At 40.2% G+C, this 24,415-nt stretch overlaps 1 protein-coding gene across 1 annotated transcript in view; it reads left to right on the top strand.

The window, feature by feature from the left end:
• PRKCH (protein kinase C, eta) overlaps positions 1 to 24,415 on the top strand; it is a 199,480-nt gene that overhangs the window by 93,398 nt on the left and 81,667 nt on the right. Inside the window, exons 3-7 of the mRNA XM_004681808.2 lie at positions 14,425 to 14,575; positions 16,868 to 16,902; positions 20,150 to 20,238; positions 21,658 to 21,787; positions 23,853 to 23,980. Coding sequence (XP_004681865.1) covers positions 14,425 to 14,575; positions 16,868 to 16,902; positions 20,150 to 20,238; positions 21,658 to 21,787; positions 23,853 to 23,980 — 533 coding nt within the window. The remainder of the gene's footprint in view (positions 1 to 14,424; positions 14,576 to 16,867; positions 16,903 to 20,149; positions 20,239 to 21,657; positions 21,788 to 23,852; positions 23,981 to 24,415) is intronic.

Here is a 24,415-nt window from a genome sequence, read left to right as displayed (position 1 = left end):
GTCCATCTGCCTGTTCTGCTCCCCACTCTGTCTCTGGTGAATCCTCTCACCACCCCTGCACCTCTGGCCTGCATCCCAGTTCTGTACACATAAATAAGTCTTTAAAAAAAAAAAAAAGGACAGGTGGTTTCTTCCTGCACCCAGAATAATGATTTTATGGCCTTCTTGGAGTAGGCTTTACTCTGACTGCTTGGTGTTTTTGACCCCAGTGCATAGTGACATTTGAAAGTATTTGATGATGATGATGATGGTACAGCTACTCAGTGTTAAAGTGTTGTGGTCAAGAAGGTGAATGTTAAGTTCTTCAGCCTTCTCTCTTAACTCTGAGCACTGACATATTATTGTTTACTTTTCTTTTAACACATTTCCCATTTTTTTCTACTTCACCTCCCCTTCACTTGTACTGAAAGTCTTACCTTTGTCATCTTTAAGAGAAGTGGTTCTGATTTCTCCATGTCTGGTTACAGCTCTCTCTCTCACACATGCACAGAATTTGTATTATGTATAGTAATAGGTGTTCAGTAAGACTCCAAGACAGAATAGGTTTAGAGGTATTGAAGGTTATTCTCTGTTTTCACACTGGTGGCTCTGCTTCCATCACAATGCCCAGCACATAATGTCCCAAACTCTCAGTTCAGTAAGCATATGGTGAAGAGGGAAGGAAGAGATTGGGTGTCCTTAGAGCCCAGAAGGGGACCAAGGTCATAGCAAAGGAGGATGGTGTGCAAGCTAGTGTCCAAAATAGCAAAATATTCCCTCACCCCAAAAGTGGTTGGCGAATTGAATGACAGCTTAGGATTGAGAGGTCTGTTGCTCTTCATTTCTGCATGAACCCCAGTGGTATTTTGCATTGTTATATATTTGAACGCTAGGCTTACTAGAGTATGAGAAACACCTTAATTAAAGCTAAAACATCCAGTATGTTGTTAATATGGTGTGTTGCACTGGTGCTAAATACTCCAGAAGATGAGACTTTCATCATGTCTTATCCAGCTCCTTGGACTGTTCTTGCAGACATCTCTACTCTTCCTGGAAAATTGTAAAACTCTGATTTAAGAATACACACTAGGTGGTAATTCAAAGAAAGGACCCTTGGAAGAGTTTTTAAGAAAAGAGAATTCATGTATTCTTGACAAGTGGATGTCCTCTTTCTGACAGCATAAGGATAAAAACCTGGATCATAAAGGAGGGGAGTCATTGTTGATCCAAAACTCTGCTTTTGTCAGATGCTTCCAGTCCTCTCAACACCAAATTTTTATTTATACTGTCTTAGAAGAAAGGCAAAATGAGTGTAATGCCTTCATCTCTTAAATTTTCTTTTTTTCCTGTTTTAGACATAATATAATCATCAAAAACAAACCCAAAACCTGCCTAGTAGCCACGATACATGCTTCTAAATTATTAGCTTCTGACAGGAAGTGACCACATGAGGTAAATGACATTTGACTAAAATAGCTGTCTCCTTGTTATTTTTTAATTATATATATATATGTGTATATACATATATATTTAAAAAGCTGGCTGCATTAGTGTTTCAGGAAATTTGGCTGAGTGATAAAATCATTTTGCCTTCAGTATTAGGTTTTTAATTAGTTTGTTTACAATGAGCAATGGTGTAACAGTTTAAAAAATCCTGTTGAGTCAGCAACGTGAGGGAGACCGCATTGCCCTCATTCCAGACATGTAGCTGGAGAAGGAAATAATCAAGCTTCATAATTCTTGTGGCTGATATCCTATAACGAGTCTCTAAAATCATAAAATCAGAACTTGAGTGTTTTGAAAGGACCTCAGAAATCTACTAGTGGAAAAGAAAAAAAAATGGAAAGGGAAATGGAATAAGCCAAACTACAGGGCAGGATTCTTTTAGTCCTCAGCAGGAAACACATGTTTATCTGGAAAAGATTTCAGTTGGACAGGTTGTTTGTATAAGAATCTTTTTTTTTGAGGAAGGAAGACCAACCTGAGCTTGAAGCCTGGGGTGGGGGTGCAGAGAGCAGTTCCTAAATTTCAAGTGAATGAGGAAAAATGTAAAGGTTTTAAACAGGGAAGCCCTACTTTCACAGGGATGGCATTAACTTAGTTTCCAATGAGTTGTAATGCAGTTCATTTTTATTAGATATGAAGGTTAAATGGTAACTTTAATTGATCACTTAAAAAAAGTATGGAGCACTTAAGTTCACAAAAAACCTGCACATAGTTGTTTATAGCCACTTTTTTCACAATTGCCAGGAATTAAAGGACCAAGATACCTTTTAGTAGGTGAATGGATAGAGTCATACTACATCCAGACAATGGAATATTACTCAGCACTTTAAAATAAAACAACTACCATCTCAAGCCATGAAAATACATGGATGGAATTAAATGCACATTAGTTGGGAAGAGTCAACCTGTTTTATTTTTGACAAAAAAAAAAATGTATGTGCCATTTGATGAGAAAGGTTGAGAAAAGGAGAACCTATTCTTATGTGGGGGTAACAGCTATATGTTGGAACCTTTGTATCTGCCCCTCAATTTTATTATAAAACTAAAACTGCTCTAAGAAAATAAAGTTTTTTTTTAAATTTATTTATTTATGCATACAGAACTGGGGTACAGGCCAGAGGTGCAGGGACGGCGAGAGGCTTCACCAGAGATAGAGCGGGGAGCAGAACAGGCAAATGGAAGAAGTACATTGCTGAGGGGAGCAGTGGGCGGGCCAGAAGAGGTCTGCCGTGCCATGTGGTCTCCTCTAGGGCAGGCGGGAATTGAACTCATGCGGAAGTGGCCCCAGGTTCTCGGTGCTGTGCTTTAACCTGCTGCGCCACCAGGGAGGGCCAAATAAAGTGTTTTAAAAGAAAAGATATGGAAAGGTGTTTTGGGTGAAATGTAATTGGCAAAATAGCACCCTAGAGCATGAGACCTTTTATGTAGGATGATGTGTGCACACTATATATGTTGTATAGGATATTTGGTATGTTCACCAAAATAATCACAGTGATGATTTGCATAGCACAATTCAAGATAATTTTTTTTTAAAGATTTATTTATTTGTGCATACAGAACTGGGGTACAGGTCAGAGGCTCAGGGGCGGTGAGAGGCTTCACCAGAGACAGAGTGGGGAGCAGAACAGGCAGATTGACGAAGTACATTGCTGAGGGGAGCAGTGGGCGGGTCAGGAGAGGTCTGCCGTGCCATGTGGTCTCCTCTAGGGCAGGCGGGGATCGAACTCATGCGGAAGTGGCTTCAGATTCTCAGTGCTGTGCTTTAACCCGCTGCGCCACCAGGGAGGGCCTCAAGATAATTTTTAAAGGAAACTTTTTCCTTAATAGTTTTCTCTATCATTTGTATTTTCTATAACGATCCTATATTATTGTTATAAACTACAGGGCAGAAAGAGACATTTTATATGTCACCTCTGCTCAGACAGCTGAATACCCACTAGGGCTTCATTGTCCTCTTATGTTAAAGTTCAGAAGGTTATCAGAGAACGGAAGATACCATAAGTGGGACATTTTCTCCCCAGGTAAATTTAATAATGAAAGAAAAATTGCTAGATAATTGAAAAGAGTTTCCATTTTTATGAAAGTCAAGACTCTTGAGCGTAAGCTTGGGTTGAAGATGATGCCACATTGAGAGATGTTCCAGATAATAAGGATGATTATGAATGATGGAAATGCACCCAGTTCAAATTCATGGGACCAGAAACACCTTTCTTCCTGTTCGCCAAACCTGGTGATCATGTTCCACTGGGAAGTATTTCATTTTTATTAAAAAAAAACTGAATAAAGAAGTGGCACATCAAGGACTATTCATGGATGAAACAAGTGGAGGGAGTGAAATGTTTGTAGAACTACAGTGAGAGTAGAAATTCTTACACTTTTCACAGAAGGGAACTATAGAATTCTTGCATTCGATCATGAGGAGCATGAGAAAACTTCTGTCATTAAATTATGTGTTCAGAAAGGAGTAGGCATAATAATAGTTGAAGATGATTATTTTAAGATTTTTCTGTTTCTATTTTATCTCATTCCAGAGTTGGAAGCAGCTTGTTAGGAAGTATTTATGGCAACAAAAGATAGAAAGAACTCAGGACTAAGTTCTTTGACATGCTATATACAGGTGCTCTGCCTGAATTTTTCCTCCATGAAAGAAAAATGGAGATGCTGGGAAATTAATACCCATTTCTCTCTAAGCAGCCTCCAGCCAGTGAGGGATGGCAATGGAAACTAGAGGAGAAATAGCCCAGTTTCCTCCTCTCTTGAGGATGTTCTGCCAACTCCTTGAGATCCCTCAAGGAATTGAGAGAGGGTTAAGAAGGAAAAGGATGTGTGAGGAGTTCCTGAGAATCACCTGCGTTGGGTCAGGAAGCTGGCATTGGTGTCTGCAGAACTGACTTAGTAGAGGCATGTAAGGTTTCCTGACTTAATTAAAGGAGGCCATGTCCTCTCAGATGGACAGCTGGGAAACCCTGCCACCTGGGAGATGTGCTAGAGCTTGTGGCTCAAGAGCTTTGGCTCCAGAATCCACTTTCCCTTGAGAACTCTCACTTTTTGCTAGGATGTACAATCTACCATGGCATTCCCAGAGGCGGTTACTCCCCTTTAGTGCACTCTCTGGACCATGTAAATTGAGCCGCGTGGCAGAAAATGAAATGTACACAGAATAATGCATAGAGATGGTCTCTTATGATCTTATATGTGTGCTGTCACTTCTGGACTTACTCCAAGTCTGCCTCTGTTTGCCTCTGCAGAATCTTGTGGAAACTTTATTGCTGGGGCCTCAAATCCTGACCCCAGAGCATGAGGGCTAGGGAAAAAACTAGTCTCCCACCCGACGAAGGCCCTTCTGAAAGCCATTTTGCTGTCTGAGTACTTCCTCATGAATATTAAACCGTGGGAATATAACCTGCTGGCAAACACCCACACCCATGACCTTCCAGTGGTTCAAATGGGACAACTAGAGTAAGTGTAACTCCATGCAGGAGTTTCATATAGATTATACCAGGGGAACCACCTCCCTGCAGAGTGTGACATGACCCAGCCCTCATTACATAAGAGTAACTGGAAGGATGAAGGCTGGATTGCAGAGGGGAGCAAAGTTATGTAGGGAGATGAGTTAGGAGATTTTCATGTAGTCTCAATGAGGGCAGAGGAGGCAGGAGTTATATTCAAAGGAGGAGCTCAGTCAGGTCATAGTACGTTTCATAGAACTTGACGATTCATCGATTGTGGGTGGAAAAAGAGAATCTGAAGACATCTTTAGTTTTTTTTTTTTTTTTTTTTTGATAACTAAGAATAGTGGCATTATGATCTAGGAGGAAGAGTGAGCTGAAGAGATAGGGAAGTGGGTTCAACCTCCAAATGTAAAGCTTTAGGCACTTTGGGATATCTTAGTTTTGAGAAACTGCTTAGAAGTAAGTTTAAGAGGTAAGGGTGGGGGATGGGTGAAAAAGGGGAAGGATGTCAAAAGGTACAAACTTCCCATTGTAAAACAAATAAGTTTGGGTATATAATGTACAGCATGGTGATTACAGTTAATGTTACTGTATTAGCTCTTTGAAAATGCTGAGAGAATAGATCTTAAAAGTTCTTATAAGAAAAAAGCATCATGACTCTGTATGCTGTTGGAAGCTACCTAGACTTACTATGGTGATCATTCTGCAGTATAAAACTATATAAACTATGATAAAACTATAAAACCATGATATTGTACACCTGAAAGCATTCTTATCAATTATTCTATTTCAATTGAAAAACAAGAAATAAGTTCAGTAGAGAAAAGCCAAAGCCAGAGCTGTGATGGGGACTCCTCAGAATATGAGGTCCGTGAGGAAATGAGCATGCATCTAGAACGACCAGAAGAATGGTGTGGAAAGGACCTTGGGACACACAAATTTGCAGTTTGAATGGAAGAGAAGAGCTGGTGAAGGAGACAAATTGTAGATGGCGAGAAACAAGGTACTCGTGTTGGAATCAAAGTTCCTTTCTTCAAGGACTGAGAAGGGGCAAGTTTGTGCTTTAACAGTACTCAGAGATACTAGAAGCTCTGGAAGGCACCAAGAAGCAAGGAGGAGGTTGTGGAATGATGGGGGATCTGAGCTCACTTCACATAACAGTGGGGTGAGAGGCCCCTGATAGGCCCCTTTTCTGCCCACAGAGAGGATGGAGAGTCCTGACTGAGATGTTTCAGCTTGCCCCGCTGCTGTGAGTCCTGAGTCCTGTTCAGGACTAGGACAATCTAGAACTGTTTTTCTCTCCTCTTTTGTTGATGATACCATCCCCAGAGATTGTATATGGTAGGTGTTTATGTAGTTTAGACTTCCTCAGAGGGAGCCAAGCCCCTGAGAAACACCTGTGGTGAACTGTGCATAACTCCTGCAGAGTCAGGCCTCATAATATATCAAGTCTAATCACTGGATCTGAATTTGGAAATAGCTATGAGTCAGGTAGTTAAGCTCATTTCAAAAAACAGAAGACTCTGACACTGTACAGTGCCTTGGGTGAGGGCGGGGGGCGCTTGCCATCTTAAAATATCAACACTCTGTTGCATCCTTTGTCCCCCCCCTCCTGGCAGGAAATCCGGGAACTCTCTCCCTATCCTGGTTCACCAGGTTCTCCTTCCTCTTTTCCAAACAACTGCTAATCTCAGCCCATTTGTGCTGTCTTCCTTAATTACAAGAGGACTAGATATGCAACTCCTTTAATCTCCCCTCACTCAGCACTCAATGCTCTCACCCACAGCTGCTGTGTTCTTGTAAAGACTCACTTGAGTTATGTATTTGCTTAATATGTAACTTTACCTTTCTCTTGTCTCTATCATTATTGTCTCAGATAGGGATCCTCTAAGTTTAAATTCTTCTGCATTGCTTCTTCTATGCATTGTCTGCTTGTATGTATTGCTCAGATAGTTGCTCTGTAGTAAATTTGATGGAGTAAGCCAAACTCTCTAGTTATCTTATGTCATTACCTCTTAGGGATGGATTTTAGAAATATATACTTTCTGGTATTTTCTTGGCTAGTAACTTTTGGTTAAGTTTAAAGTTTTCTTGTTTGTTTTTCTCACAGTTATTCCCTCCACAGGCACTGATGATAAAACAAATATCTCAGGAAGAAGAAGAAAGACATTTGATAGTACTACTTGGTAATTCAACAATAATAAACAGTCTGATGTCCCCGCTTCTGCCTTGGCTACTTGACCTCACTTAACCTTCCTGTTAGTTTCTGTTTCCTCACCAGAAAATTTATTACTTTCTAGGGATTGCAGGAGACCCAAGTTAATAAAGGACACAGTGCAGTGTGGTAAACTCAAGAGCCCTGGGATGAAATCAAGGGTAGCGGAGTCTAGTCTAATGGTAGCTATGGTATTAGCTAGCAGGGATCACTGGGGGCCCATTATTTCACTTCTCTAGCTATTGACTCTTCTTCTAGCTGTTAGGTCATGGAATTAAAAATCCTCCCTATTCCTGGGCTCCATGAGCAGCAGTTGTTATAGGTGACACTTAGTTACTACTTGCCAGATACTTTTCTAATTATGATGCTTTTATTTTACACTGACTCAAAGTTCTTTCTTTATGCATGCTATATCAGTAAGCATGAAAATTAAAAGGTGCTGCCTTTTTAATATGCTTAAAGTCACTTGAAGGAGTTACAACCCATGGTTTGGCTCACATCTTATTTCTGCATGGAATATAAAGCTTTAACTTAGGAAGGCAAAGAAATATTTGCTCTTTTAGAGATAAAATTAGGACAGTTTTCCCAATATCAGAGACATTCCTTCCCTGCAGAGCCTCATATTTCAGCAGCACATGTTTCAGTCCAGCATGACTGTCTGCAACGAAGACTTCCCTGGGGTGGTTTGGTGGCTCCTAGTCACTTGTGCATTTGAAGATTATCAAAAAGCATGTGTGGGATAACAATCAGATTTAATGAAATGGAATTTTATTTCAAAATAGTTCACTCAAATCTTCATTATATTTGACTTAATTACTCTCCACCCTCTTGATGGGATAGCTTGTCAAAAGCAACTCCCAATAAGAGAGGGCCCCAGCTCTGCTCACCTCTGGAGATTGGAATGTAAGTTTCCATGCTGGGCCCTGTGCCAGCTTCCTATTTACTTAGAGACATTGAGCATTGCTGGAGCAAAACAGAAGTTGTGATGCAAGTTTTGGCTGCAGAGCATGTTAGGGTAGCCTGACATGTTCAGCCAACATGTGATCTGAAAGGTTTCTGAAACCCAGGTTTAATTTAAGGCACAACAAGGTTAAATAGTCTTTTTTTGGGTGCTTTTAACTTAGTCATAAGTCAGCAAGAGGTTGAGCAAACAAGGAGGAAGCCCTTTCTGTGCTGTGTCCAGAGGGGTCCAGTCTGCACTCAATGAACACAGATTTCTTCCAGTGGGTGGTGTCATTCAAGGGAATAGTGACAGCAAAAGTCACTTGAAGCCCCAGTTTTCTTTCATGGTCAGGCATCTTGCAGATCCCCAGGTGTGTGAGGTGTTCATGGGTGTGTATATATGTTGCTGAACAAAAAGGGGCATATGTAGAATGCAGAAAAGCAAGAAGTAAGTTTAGTTAAGATGATGGCACAAGAGGTGCTTGTGAGTATCCTGGATAAGGGAAAGGGCTGAGGTTCACTCCCAGGAACAGAGGGAACAAGTCTTTTATCTTGATTCAGGATTTTAGGGAGACCACTTAGGCACCTTAGGGAAGGTGAAAGGCAGGAGCAGAGAGGCATTAAGAAATATACCAAGGGGTGGACAGCTACATGCGGTTTCTTCCTAAATCCATCTGGGTATTAGGAATCACCTGTTAAGAAATCATAGCCTGTGTTGCTGCTATGGTAATACTGTTGAAGAAGAGAAATGGGATACAATTCATGCAATATTAAAAATGCTAGTAGTTGACCTTTTAATCAATCTTCATAGTATTAAGGGATTAAATAAGTAAATTCTTGGTAATTAGACCCCCCCTGGGAGAATTTAATTTGTGTCTAGATGTGATAAGTGTTTAGTAATTCAATATATCTTTTGCTTTGGCCAGTGTAGCTGGGCCTCAGATTGGCCATGACCTACGTTAGCTACTAGGTGATACCTTTTGGCTAACTGTTATCATCTTGTCAACAAAGGAACCTTAAAATACATTCACTTTATTGTTACTCAGGCTCCTGTGAGTATTATGAAAGAAAGTGGTATAATGGAGTGATTTCTGTGCTTATGTCCAGACTTAGAAGGGTTTATATACCCACAGGAGGGAGGTGTTGAGGACAGATGGGAAACCTGAGAATAAAAGTAATTTCACTCCTTGCCAGAGAGTTTATACACACACACACACACACACACACACACTATTGAAACAGATACAATTTTAACTGTGAAGGAGTCTCTGAGTGCATTGATGTTCAACCAATTTCATTTTGGCTATTTCTATATTTCATTCTCTGAGATTTCTTGTGCAGACCCTAGTTTTTGTGGTTGGAAGAATGTAGCAATTAATATCCACATAGTACACACGCCTGTTCCTAGAGTATCTGTTAAACAAAAGGAAGAACCCTGAAGCCAGTGGAGCAGAGTTTTGCCTCTGTTTACACTGTTTACTTTTTTCTTATGGTTACATCCAAATCTTTATAATCCATTTTGAGTTAGTTTGTGTATATGGTTTTAGACAGTGGTTTAGTTTCATTCTTTTGCATGTGGGTCAACTTTTATCCAATGTATACGCTTGACTTCTTTGTAATAGAAGAACCTCTGCCCATAAAAGTAGGCTTATATTTCTGGACTCTTACTTCTATTTCACTGGTCTGTGTGTCTGTGTTTATTCCAGTACTATACTCTGTAAGAATGGCCTGTATCAAAAAGACCAGAAAAAAACAAGTGTTGGTGAGGGTTTAGAGAAAAGGGAACCTTTGTATGCTATTGGGGAGAGTGTAGACTGTTCTAGCCCCAATGGAAAACAGTGTGAAGTTTCTCAAAATATTAAAAATAGATCTACCATATGACTCAGCAATTCTGTTCCTAGGTATCTACCTGAAGAATACAAAAACACTAATTTGAAGAGAGCTATAGGCACTCTTATGTTCACTGAAGACCTGTTTACAATAACCAAGTTCTGGAAACAGCCTATTGCCCAATAACAGAGGAGTGAATTAGATAGAGGTGGGATATATACACAGTGGAATATTGCTCATTACTAAAATAATGGTGAAATTTTGCCATTTGGGGACAACATAGATGGAACTGGATGGCATTTTGCTAAGTGAAATAAGTCAGAAGGGGAAAAGCAAATATCAGATGGTTTCATTTAATGTACACTATGAAGAAACAAAACAACGGCCAGACAGACCCCACCAGTAACAAACCCTAGAAATCTGACTGTAGAATTGCAGCTAGCTGAGGGGAGGGCAGAGAGGGGCCCAGTGCACTGTGGTGGTAGACTGTGGGTGCCTTGATGGTGGGTATGGTGTGGTAAGATGTATCTGAAGAGGTGTGTCCATACCCCTGAGTTACATAGGGTGTTGTGAAGGAATGTCACCTCAAAATAAAAATGCAAGCACACTTTTTTTTTTTTTTTTAAGATTTATTTATTTGTACATACAGAACCAGGGTACAGGCTAGAGGCTCAGGGGCGGTGAGAGGCTTCACCAGAGACAGAGTGGGGAGCAGAACAGGCAGATCGATGAAGCACACTGCTGAGGGGAGCAGCGGGTGGGTCAGGAGAGGTCTGCCACACCATGTGGTGGGTCAGGAGAGGTCTGCCACACCATGTGGTCACCTCCGGGGCAGGCGGGAATCGAACTCATGCGGAAGTGGCTTTAGCTTCTCAGTGCAGTGCTTTAACCCGCTGCGCCACCAGGGAGGGCCCACAAGCGCACTTTTAAATTTTTGACACATATTGTCAAGTTCATCTCCAAAAAAGCTTATTTCTGAAATACCTACAAGTGTTGCATGCTACTGTGTTAGCTCTGTGCTAACACTTGAATGCGTTACATTATTCAGTCCTCGATAACCCTGTGAGGAAAGGTCTGCCTGGTTTATACATGGGAATGCTGAGTCTTAGCAGGGCAGCAGCCAGAGGTGGGGAGTCGGGGCTGGAGCCTAGCTGTACTCCTACTGACAGTATGGATGGAGGAGCCTACTTCCACACCCTTGTAAGAAAGAGCACCCAGGGCAGTCTTTATGAAGATTTGCCAGCTGAAGGAACGAATCATCTCCTTGTTCTTACATGTCCATTTCAAATAGGATTGAACATCTTGGTATGTTCATTGTCTTCTTTGCTTTTATAGTTATATGAATTGCCTATTCACATCCTCTGCCCATTTTTACTAGATTGTTCATCTTTTTACTTACTGCTTTACACATATTATAAACACTTACCTGTCTCTACAAATCCTTTTTCCTCCAGTTTGTGTCTTTCAGTTTTCTGTTTTGTATCTGTTGTCAGATAGAACTTTAAATTGCAAATATGGAACCCTTATGGGTTTAGAGTTTTGTTATCCTTAATCCATCCTAGGAATATATATATTTCATTATGTTTTTTTCCCTATTATTTGCTCCCTAGTGTATCTCTGAAATTGTATAAAGTGAGATATTTTCCAAAAGACTCCCTAGTTGTTGTCTGCATACCATGTATTGACTAAGCCATTTTCACCATTTGAAATATGTCTTTTTTTAGCCAAATTGATTTCTAGTTTTGGACTCTTCTTGAGATGGTAGCATGCTTTTTTTTTTTTAATTGTTGTAACTTCAGCATATGTTTTAGCATGCAAAGCAAGTCCTCCCTTACTGAAATTTATGGACAGTTTTTAAATATTTATGATAGCAAATGAACTTTGAAGATAAAGATCAAGTTTAAAGCATTCTTATGTTATGCATTTTTCCTAACTAAGAACTTCATGTTTCCATATCTCTTTATATTTGTCATTTGGTTTTTATAGCTTTCATTATAAAAATCTAGTACTTCTGATACATTATTCCTAGATAGCTTAGTTTTTATAACTCTCAGTGGGATTTTTTGAATTGGATGTTCAAAATAGTTCTTTTGATATGTTAGATATCTGTTGACTTTTAGTTGATTTATTATTGCCTGTATTACTAATCTGTTTTTAATAGATTTACCATTCAGCTTGATGCTTTTGACATGTGTGCATAATGTTTTACTCATATTAAAGAAACAGACTTTTAGGTTTACTTTTCAAAGGGATTTTTTATTGAATTGCAAATTTTAATCAAGTGCCTTTTCAATATCTAACTTATAAAAGCCATTATGTTGCACTGGACATATTTTGTTATATGCCCTCATTTTCAAAACAACTTTTTCAGGCAAAATTTTATTTTAGCAGAATGCTATATATTTGATTTAATGGTTTTCATAATACAGTTTTAAATAGGATATTTTAAACAAGTATTTGACGCTTCACCTGTTTCTCAGTTGCATCTCCTAGTATGTTGATATTCAAATTATTCTTTGTTAAAATGTCCATTGTGTCATTATCTGTATCAAATTTCTTTTGCTCAGCTGTCATTTGATCTTAACTCTGCTACTGCCTTATCTGTCACAGACCCTAGGTGATACTCTAGCCATTCTAGCTTCACTTTCCACAGATGGCATGCAAATTCTTCATCTTCTGCAAGACTTTCAGTTTTACCTTGTGGTTAGTTTATGCTGAAACTGAGACATTCACTACATACCATTATTTGCATCCAGAAAACTAGGAAGCCAATGTGGTAGTCAGGAATAAATTCTTTTATTAAGTAGAAGGCACATTTATGTTGGGGACTAATTATAAAATACTAATAGAAACCCATAAAATGACAATACTCATTCATATTTTCTATGTTTTCCTGTTTAATTTTTAACTACACAGATGTCAATAATGAAAACCTCTCCATAAGTATTTGAGTGAGCTTGATGTATGAACAAAGGGATATTTTTTCTGAAGTATGTAACTAGAATTTAGATGATCCAGAAATTTGATTTTTATATTTTCATTAACCTGTAACATAAAGCTAGCATTCTTTCATTCATAAATAAATTATAGTAATAGTAGCAGCATTTACAATGTCATAATAGAAATCACATATTTTCCTATTAAATTATAAGTATTTATAGGTATTTTTAAATACAGCTTACTATTTTAAAATTAGGTCTTCCACTAAGTGTTTAATTAAGTTATAGAGCAAATAATATTCTTATTTAAAATATATTTTCATACTTTGTTTCCTTTTTAACCTTACATATTTTATATTTCGATTAGAAAGCTGTATTCTGACACATTAAACAAGGGTCTATGATATAAAAATGATTATGAAATCTTTATTCTTTTTTCTTATCATGGGATATATCTGTAACAGATTTTAGTCCTAAGGTTGTAGCCATAATTTCCTTCTAAAAATGGGTGTGTTCTTTCTTTCTCTATTTGAAATGGTTTAAGCACTCTCACTTTTTATGCCTTTAATGACTTAAAATAATTCACTGGTGAAGCCATCTGGGCCTGGGTGGTTTTTAAGAATCAGTCTTTAGCAAGCTTTCTCAAATTCTTCCCCAAGTATGCTCTATTTGGCTTGTGTAGTTCTTCAGTTAGTTTTATACATCTGTATTTTCATGGAGATTCTACTTCTCTTAGGTCTTAAAATTTATTAACAAATTATTCTTGCATGATTCCTTAAATTTCCTTTATATCTTCTCTCACTAGTGGCCTAGTGGGTTAGGGTTCTGGCACTCTCTTTGTGCCAGTGATTCACTGAAAAGCATTATTGATGTAGTAATCTGATTAATTGCCAGTCTCTATATACTTTAGAAAAGTTCTAGCACATTAGATAAACAATATCCTTGATTGCTTTCAGATGATGGTGCAGCTCTCCTCAGATTGGGAAATTCATAATTCATTTTAGAATTCATTGAAGTCATTTCAAGTTCATTTTAAAACTTCAGATTTCTAAAATACAAGGTTAAAAAAGAAATTTTGCACCTAGTCCAGGTTAATTTCTCCCCATTCCCAGCCTGCAGAGGTGATGCTGGGACTGGTCTCGCACAGTTCTCTCACTCTCTATACTGTGGCCACTTCCCTTATTTGGTGTGTGAGGACAGCAGCCTAAAAGGGGACAACAAGATACTCTGCTTCCCCTGTCAGTAGTTGAAGCCTACCAATGGGCCAGAGTCTCAGCAGCTGCATGGGGGCCAGGAGACCTGCTGATGTCAGACGCTGGAGCATTGGAACTCGAGGAGACCCATGGAGACAGGTCTAGGGTAGCCAGTTACAGCCATGTGGTGAGAGTCTCAGGCATCACATAGACCTAACTCAAGCTGAGTCATTTACTATAAAAGCATGATAACTTTGTGCATCTAGAAGAAAAAATAATGATTTGGAGAGTATTTGAACTATCACACTTTGTCATACAAAGGTGCAGTTGGATTCATCTTTTTTTTTTTTTTTCTTTTCCATTTCCAGCTACTCTCCAGAGGGACCGAATCTTCAAACATTTTACTAGGAAGCGCCAAAGGGCGATGCGAAGGAGAGTCCACCAGATCAACGGACACAAGTTCATGGCCACATACCTGCGGCAGCCAACCTACTGCTCTCATTGTAGGGAATTTATCTGGTAAGAGTGCCCTGGTGGCTCATCTCCTCTGGTGCTCTGTGTTTTCAGGAGAATGTAAAGTTACTAGAAATTGCTTTAGGGTCTGATTTTTGCCTCTTTAATATATTTACCCAGAATTTTGATTCCTGTGGGAGAAAAAAAAGTCAAGAGAATTTACAGTTTAGATTTTTTTCTTTTCCTAACCATTTTGGTAAAAGTGCTAATGAGCCGTGGGCTGGTCACATGCAAATCAGAGAGAGGCTAACTGGTGAATATAGAGTCAATAAATCATACAATCAGCTCCTGAAAAAGAGAGGAAAAGCAATTATGAAATTAGTAGAAATTGTTTCAGGCACACAGTAGTCTTCTGTGTGGTTGTATGTAGCTGAAGGTAACAGGTTTTGTGATCATGTGCTGTGATTTCTGGCATTTAGGAAGTAAGATAATTAATAGTTGAGAAACCTGAGATGATTTGGAGCAATCTTATATATACACGTGACTCAAGTTTAAGACTCAGAGGCAAACCTCTTATAAAATAAATTTAACTAATGGCTTCCTCAATTAGTGGCAACATTAAACATACTTATTTGAAAAACGGAGCAAGAACTACTCCCTTATCCAGAAACACATCTCAGAAGGAGGCAACATATTCATATCTGCAGCATCAAAAGAGATCTCTGTTTTTACTGCATCTTTTATTTAGTGAAGTCAATGCTAAGTTCAGAGTATCTTACCTGTGATGCTTATCTAAGATACTTAGATATCTAAGATACTTATCTAAACAGAGTATCTTAATTCAGAGTAATTTCTGAATATTAGTCAATTACTTCATATATTTTTGAGACTACTTCAGATTTTATATCTTAGAATCCAGGCTTAATCTTTCTAACATTTTTCATCAAGAATCATTTTGTCTGAACCCAAATGCCCTAAATTACTTACAGAGATGCCATAACCATTGCTTTCAGGAAAAAGTCCTATCACGCTTTCTACTGAGCAAACTCAAGCTTTGTCATCTTTGATCTTATTTTTTTTACTTTACTGTGTTCGGCTCTTTCTGGCAAACTAACTCCAATTCTCCCTGTGGTTGCCTGAATTGAAGAGGGCTGTATTGGCCTTTTATTTCGTGTTGCAAGATTCTGTCTTCCTCTTTTCTGTTACCTTCCTATCCCTAAGGCATTTGTGATGATGACCTGTGGCCTCAACTAACATTCTTCATGGAACTGATCTAGTAATTTCACTAACTTTTTCCTGTAGGGAAAAATCAACTCCCACCCAGCCAGCCTTGGCATGCATGGGTTCATCCACACATACACTCAGCCTTTGTATGTGAGTAAGAGTAGGGACTCTGGTATTCAGTCTCAAGCCCAGATAGATATGTGAACCCAGATTCCCTACAAAACCCATGACATCCCCTCATTTGCAAAATAGAGAAAAACATTTTATTTTCCTTCTGCAGTAAACTTTTACGTAGCAGAGTGCCAGCCATTAATTAAGTATTTTAGATTCTCAGTTCCTTTTGCTGTCACGAAAACCTTTGACGAGGTACTGGTATTATCCTCCTTTATAGATGAGGAAACAATGGTTCAAAGAAGATACCAGTGGGACCCAAATCATAGCCAGGCCGACTGACTCAGTCTGTGCTCTCAAGCCCCTTGCCATGTCTGCTGCCTCTCATGGCTTTTGTGAGGATTAATTGAGATGATGTAGGTCAACTGTTGGCTTGGTGTGGCATAAACTCTGGGCTTACTAAAGAGTGGTCTTCATTAATGAGAGCATGAATAATATCCCCATTACCCTGATATCAGGGAGAGACAGGGAAAACTGTGCGTGTGATAGTCATATTGTGTCCCACTTCTGTTCTCCCTTGGGTCCCGGGATGATGTGGGTATAGGAGGAGGGAGAGGACCTCAGGTCAGGTGGGAGACTGTGTGTATCTGCTTAATTCTGCACATCATTATGTTATGTGGAAGGGTGTTAAACCAGGCAGTGGAGTGGTGTGTGGGCTGCCTCAGTCCCATGTACAGAGGAGGGTTTTTATCACTAAGGATATGCAAGATGCCCATAGAGGTGGGCGGTCTGGGAATCATGTGCCCACCTGTTTATATCACCTGGAGCATTCTATTCCATCAGCTATTTCTCTGTGTCTGTGGTAACAGACAAGGACTCCAAAAGCACACGTTTTGCTTCTTCACTGAAATTGTGTTTTTCATAAAGGACTAGAGGATAAAATATGTTTTTTTAAGACAAATTTATTGCAACATTATTACTGAGATATTTGATGTTAATTTTTTTCTCTGTTGTCTTGAACAGGGGAGTTTTTGGGAAACAGGGTTATCAGTGCCAAGGTAAGAAAACTCTTCTAAACCTATGTTCAATCTTGTATCTTGTCCTGATATTATAAAATGATTAGACCTAGGGAAAACAGAATACATTCTATAAGCATTGTGGCAAATAACTCTGTAAATCAAGTCAGGCCCCATGTGATCACAGCTCTCCAGTGTTGGCTGGATTTTAACATATTTTAATCAGCACAAAGGGGTGTTTTCATTTCTAAATCTAGGAAACCTAATAAACTTTAATTTTTTTAAAGATTTATTTATTTATGCTTGCAGACCTGGGGTACAGGCCAGTGGTGTGGTGGGTGAGAGGCTTCACCTGAGACAGAGTGGGGAGCAGAACAGGCAGATTGAAGTGCACTGTTGAAGGGAACAGGAGAGGTCTGCCATGCCACGTGGGGCAGCTCCCTGGCTGGGGATCAAACTCATGCTATAGTGGCTTTGGAGAGCTTCAAAATGCTGTGCTTTAACCCCTGTGCCTCACCAGGGAGAGCCCATAAACTTTAATTTTTAAGAAAATTTCCTCTGCAACAACACAAACATACTAACAGATAATACCAGATAATACCAGTTTGTGAATAGCACCCTTGAATCTTGTTAAGTCTTGTTTTTATGATCCCATTGTCAGTAGAGATGAGAATTCTTCACTATACTGTTTTCTCTTTATGGGGAATAAAGGCTCTTATTTTTTTATTTTCTGATTTTTTTTTAAAAACCTTTGATAAATGCTCAAAATCTGAATCTTAATTTTGTATGTTACTTTGCATTAAATTATTTTTATTTCACAATTCTAAAATAAATCCAACTTGCTAGAATTGAAGTGAAGCAAAATGAAATAAAAATGGTAATGAACGAAAGAAATTTAGTCATAGTGGGCTTGTCTTTCCTTGAGCCTCCCTGTTACATCCTTGAGCATCATCATACAATTTATACACATAGTACCTGTCTTCTTGATTTACATTCTACATATGCAGGATGAGGAGAAGAAAGCCTGATTTTCCTTGGACAGGTTAATACATGCTTTTGGTTCTAATTTTGACTTTGAAATGTATGAATTTACTGAGTCCACAAATTTAGAAAAAAAATTGAATATATAATCAATAAGAGAGTAATAATTGACTTGATACTATTATTTCAGCCCCCAAAGAGAGTATAAGTTATAGGTCAGAGTTCACCTCCCTTTTTGGCTTGGACTTCCTCAGCCGGAGAGATGCCCTCTGATCCATCTCAAATATACAAAGATAAATTGAAAACCTCTTGGTAAACAAGATAGTTTTGAATAAGAATACATGATTTACAAAGTATATCTGTTGTTATTTCCTCTCAGTGATCTGTAGCACAGGATATTTGATAGGCTGATTTTCAGTGGGCCACTTGTGAAAAGAACAGGAAAGAACATTGGAGAAGACACATGATACTAATTTATTCATATCTTGCTAAGAAATATAAAACCAAATGCCCAGAAAGAGATATCTGCCATGCTAGTACTAATCAAATGCAAACAGACAAAGCAGATTTCAGAAGGAGGAAAATTATCAAAGAAAAGTTGGGGTATTATGTAATTACATGGGGGTCAGTTCTCCAAGGAGACTAATAATCTTTAACATGCATGCATCTAACAATAGAGCATCAAAATCCCTGACAGAACTGCAAGGAGATATAGCCAAATTGATTGTAATTTGAAACTTCAGTATCTCAGGAGCTGATAGACCCAGCAGGGAACATCAGGGAACATCAGAATATAGTTAATCTGATCAGCATTACTGTAGTTTGATCAAATTAAGCTGGCAATTAATAAGAGAATATTTGGAGATAAAAAAAAAGTTTAAATAGCACATGGATCAGAGGAGAATCAAGAGAAAATAAAGTATCTTGAACCAAGGGAAAATATATTTTTCAAAATATGCAGGATATAGTGGAAGCAGTGTTCAGTGGCAAATTCATAGCATTAAGCAAATATATTGGAATAAAAGAAGGTTCTACAAATTAAAAACATGTAAGTTTTCACCTTAGGAAACCAGAAAACAGAAATTTAAGCTTAAAGTGAACAAACAAGATTTCTGATTTAAAGTAGACATCAGTGAAATTGAAAAACACTAGGAAAATTCACTAAGTCAAAAGCAGGTTCTTTGAAAAGAGCCATAAAATTGTTAAATCTCTATCAAAGTTAACTGAGGGAGGAAAATGAAGTGCTTCAGAATATAAGATTTTTTTCTGTATGAAGAGTCCTCATATAAAATGACCTGGTTATATTCAATTATTGATAAATTCTCCCAAAAATTTGAAATGTTGAAAACTAGATTTTTTCTAATGTATAGTATTTGTTGACATGTCATCTGTCTTTATATATACTTAATGGTAAGCCATTCACATGGTTTGAAAAATCTTAAAATGATGCAGTTTCATACTGCTTCATTGTACATGTACATGTTTAATGGCATACAGGACTGTCTGTCCTTTCAGTGATGTAGATGAAAAATGAAGATGTTATTCAGAAAGTTTTAAATTATTCACATGGTTGAATCATCTGCAGATATTTAATGAATGCTTCCCTTGTTCAAGGTATCATGCTGGCTGGGCACTCTGAGGGTGCTGAGAGGAAGATTTAAAACAAGGGGTGCAGATTAAGGTTCCCAAGAGACCAGAGGATGAAGAGAAAGTTTCAGTCTAGAAGGGGAGCCAGGGAAAAGGTTTTCATGGAAGAGAAATTTTTTTAAGTTGTGTTTTTCAGTTAGATGATAAGCAAAGAGGATAGATTCCAGATTGTGAGAAAGACACAGTGTGTGTGGGAAGGTGAGTCTTGCTCCAGGAAGGGCAACTTACCTAGTTTTTATTGGAATAGAGAGCTCCCAAAGGAAGGTGATATACAAGCTTGGGATAGCCACTGGAAAGCCTGGAGCCTGACTGGGGAATTTGATTTTTATTGGTTGGCAGTGAGATGCCTTTGAAGTAATACACTTGGGTCTCATGGTATGAGCTGACCAGAATCCTACTGTGAGAAAATTCTTCTAGAGATGGGGCAGGAAGTATTAAAGCCAGGAAGGATGAAATAAACTCAGGACTTTATTACAGACACTTTGAACTTGAGCAAAGATCTGGGTTAGGATGATGGTGAAGGATGAAGGATGGGAGCATCCATCACGTGTACCCCACTTACAAATCAGTTCCTGCCAGCGGGGTGCACACCTTGTTGACTGGTAACTGGCTGTGCTGTGAGTCTGTGATAAATGTGTAATGGCTGGATTTGATTTCCTAGTGTGCACCTGTGTCGTCCATAAGCGCTGCCATCATCTAATTGTTACAGCCTGCACCTGCCAAAACAATATTAACAAAGTGGATTCAAAGGTAAGAGGATAGCAGCTTGCTGATGAAGTGCCTGGCTCTACCTCCCTCTTTCCTTCCCTGTTTCCTCCCTATCCCTCTCCCTCTCTCTCTCCCTCCCTCCTCTTCCAACATGCTTACCACGCTCCTGGAAGCTTGCAGTAGTCCTCGTCTGGAAATGTGTCCCCTTTTCATATCATGCCCCTTGTATTTCTACGCTTATATAGCATGACCTCTGCTGAGATAGCCCCTTTGGTGGCCATCTGGGTGGAAGCTATAAGGACCAGTCCTGTTCATTTGGAGAGAGCTTCGTGGGAGTGAAAGGAGCTCTGAGATTGGCAGCAGGTGGCCTGGATGAATGCAGAATCCAGCCTCTGCTAGCTAGCTCCTTGGAACAGACACAGCCCACAACCTCCTTAAGCTTCTATTTTAAAATCTGTACTTTCCTCCGTTTTTGTGAGGGTTAAACAAGATAGAGTCGATATGACAAGTAAGTTGGTCACTGTTCCTAAATAAGGTGACTGCTCACCTCCTCCAGCCTCTGGAGAAATTTGAGAGAGGGGCTGCCTCTGTACATGAGTCCTGGGTCCTCGCTCATGCCTCGCATTGCCGTCAGCTGGGGAGGGCGTGCGTTTTGACTTCAGATGGCGAAGTGCTGGTAATTAGCAGTGGATTTACAGATGCTTTGGAACGTCTGACTCTGACCCTTAGCGGTTCTTTGCAGAACATATACAGGATTGCAGAGCATGACGTGTAGAGGCAGCCACCCCAACTTTTGGGAGAAAGAGGCTGCGAGGTTTCAAGGGGAGTGATAATTTCCTGCCCCTTGTCACGTTCACATCTGTGCTTCTTGTCTCACTTTGTGCTGTGGACCTTTGAGCAGGTCTGACTGCTAGAGACAACATGTGACATTAGAGCAGGACCTTTGTGCTCAGATGGTCAGGATGCAAACACCAGGCAAAGGCTGGAAGGGCTGAATAGGGAGCCACTGGTCTGTCATTTTGGAATGTGGCTCCTGCCCCCTGGGTGCTGCCCTCCTCCCACCCCCTACACCCAGTGTCTGTAGGACTTATGTCAATAGCAAGTACAAGTAGCTGATAAAAGACCTATTTAATGTTAAAATAAAAAGGTCCTAGGAAGTAGACTTGGGTCTGAAGGGGTTGACAGGGAGAGAAATAAAGGATGAGATGGCAATTTTAATTTATCTCCCCAAATGATGAACAGTCTAATCGCACACTACATGTTTTTGTCCAGTCTTGCTCACTAAAAGTGTGCTCAGTCTGGTTAGTAAGGCCTGAGTAATTAATCATGGCTGAGTAAATAACATAATAGACCCAGCTTCAGTGTGTAATCACACTTTGCATTTGTGAGCTTCTATTACAGTTTTTACAAAAAGATGCTGTTATGGATGGTTAGCTCTTGTCCTCCTGTCCCTTTTTACAGATTGCTGAACAGAGATTTGGAATCAACATCCCACACAAGTTCAACGTCCACAACTACAAAGTGCCCACGTTCTGCGATCACTGTGGCTCCCTGCTCTGGGGGATAATGCGTCAAGGACTTCAGTGCAAAAGTGAGAGGCTGGGGCACTGGGTACCCACTACTCTGTCAGAACCCTGAGGGGCTGCTGAGAGCTCCCCAAGTTCTGTAGGTTCTGAATCTGACTTAGGAACCATGTTTTAGGTATTTTGCCAATTGACAGATCCAGATTCCTAAACATAGAAATTAAATCAGTTTCTAAATTCATTGTGCTAGCTAGTAGCTGGCTAGTCTCTAGATAGCACTGAGCACAGGCCATTCGTTTTGTATTTTAATAGGCATTCAAAAGAAGGAAAAATGGAATGAGGGTTACAAGTGGGAGTTGGTGGTTAGAAGTAGTAAAAGGTGAGGTGACTGGGAGAAGGGTGGTTTTTGACCAAGAACTGACCGAAGAATGGGTCTGAGGGCCCCACCAGAATAAAAGCAGGAATTGGGTAAAAGCATAACTAAACCTATCTTAAATCTTCTCAAAGTGAACTGGTAGATCTGGGAGGAAGAATGCTTAAGCTTTGGCTCTGGGCACTAACTGTGCCCAATGGAGCGTGGAGTTCTTGCCTTTGCTGGGAATGAGGGCTGAGCCCCGTCCTGTTCCCAGCTGCATGCTGTTGACTTGGAGCCACCTCCCATTGGGTGTTACAGTAACAATCTGGCTGTCAGGGGCTACACTGTGCAGGTGGCATTCAGCCTGAAGCCTTAGACATATCCTGAGTGATGGGGGAGGCAGAGGTGGCTTGCATGGAGCTGTAGAGCTTCTGTCGACTCTGGCTCACCAAGCCTGTTTCTGTCAAAGATGGATGAGTTGCTTGTTTTAAGAAGGCAAAAATTCCTTCCCCTCTCTGGAACACCATTTTGTGATTTTTTTCATGTAACCAAAACAGCAGCCAGTGCATATGCATGTGTGTATGTGCATGCATGCACACTCACGCACACACACACACTTCTTGCATGCGTCTGCATGGTCTCAGCTGGGTCTGGATCCCAGCGTGAAAGTCACTTTCTGCTTTTGCAGGGTTGTGGCTGACTCTGAGCCCTGCACCCGCCTCCACTGCCTTGCTCCTTCCCTTGTAACCTGAGGGAGCACGCTTGCAATGATTAGGCTCTTAGAATTTTTCCTTTTATTGTCACATTTTTGAAAGTCCACTCTAGCTTGTGTGTCTCCATCTGTGCCAGCCTCCCTGAGACAATTAGGTTTCCCAGAAAACCAAATGTCTAAGCCTCAGGGCCCATCCCATGCAAGAGAATCTTCTGGAGCTGCCCTCCTTGCCCAGAGGGTGCCCTATATCATAGGAATCTGGGCATGCAAAGGGAAACTGGTACTGCAGAGACAGTTTCTGGCTGCTTCAGCACTATCTCCCATGAAAGGGTCCTGGTCAAAGAATCCTCAGAACTTTCTGCTGATTAAACTCAGGGTCCTTCATCGCCCCAAGTTAGCTTCCTGTGTACCAGGTCTCATCTCCCAACTGCCGTTTACTTTGACCTTTAAAATGGTTGCCTTCTTCCTCCTTCATGAAGCAGTTAGAACCACTTACTGTGAACACAGAACCACAGCCCCACAGGATGCTGGGTTCTGCTGTGAGTTTGGCCTAACCACAACAATGCTTTAACCACAGACAGAAAGCTTGACTCGGGGAGTTTTGTCCAAGAAGCACCAGGCCCGTTCTGTGTGAGCAGCGACCCACGTGTGGCTTGTAGGTTGCTATCCTGGTGGAAGGCTAAGGCAGAGTGTAGCATCAGCTGGCACGATGCTTTCTTACCTAACTGATGCTTCGGTCACTGTGACGTACGTTTTCATCTCCATAACCAGTCTTGCTATTAAATCAGCAATGACTGCTATGTGTGATTTAGGTGAATGTCTCTCATAGGTCACAGTGGAAAAAAATGTATTCCGGATACATTACTGTTCAGTGTAGCTGGTCTTGTGTTTCTGCACAAAATAGCATGTCAGGTGAGTTAGGCGTGTAAGTTGAGTTGTTTGAGCTGGCCTTGCTTTCCCTCACAGCCCCCTGCCATAATCTTTCTGGGTATCAACGTACCTTTTTGCAGCACCTGTTGACTTGGCTCCTTTCTGAATGTGGCTTCCTTTGTCCTCTCTCCTCCAGTCTGCAAGATGAATGTCCACATTCGATGTCAGGCCAACGTGGCCCCGAACTGTGGGGTCAACGCAGCGGAGCTGGCAAAGACACTGGCAGGGATGGGCCTGCAACCTGGGAACATTTCTCCAACCTCGGTGAGCCTTCTTGCCTCTTTCATGTGTTAGAATTAAAACCTGCTTAGAGGCACTGGAAAAATCAAAGTTCCCAATCTCAGTGAACACGGTAAACAGACTTCTTGCTTTTGTAGTGAGCATTTTGTTTCACAAATAAGATTCTTAACACAGTTGTATGACAAGAAAAAGAAAAAGAACAAAAGCATGTGGATAGGGCAGGAAGCAGAAGGAGTTTTGTAAAAATCAGTTTTCCATCCATGAGGTCTGGTGCAGCGTGAAGCCCCAGGCCTGGGCTGTGCTCCAGGCTGGGCCCCATATCTTGACCAGTAGCTGCTGGCCTCTGCTTCCTCTCACGAGGGGCTGGGCTCACAGCTCCTGCACAGTCCAAGGACCCAGCAGTGCCTGCAATTTCTGTTTATGGATTGTGAATTTATCGCCCTAGTTCAGCGACAGATG

The sequence above is a fragment of the Condylura cristata genome, unplaced genomic scaffold (genome assembly GCF_000260355.1).
Source record: "Condylura cristata isolate star-nosed mole 26May11 unplaced genomic scaffold, ConCri1.0 scaffold00013, whole genome shotgun sequence".
NCBI lineage: Eukaryota > Metazoa > Chordata > Mammalia > Eulipotyphla > Talpidae > Condylura > Condylura cristata.
This window is presented reverse-complemented; position numbering and strand designations above follow the sequence as displayed.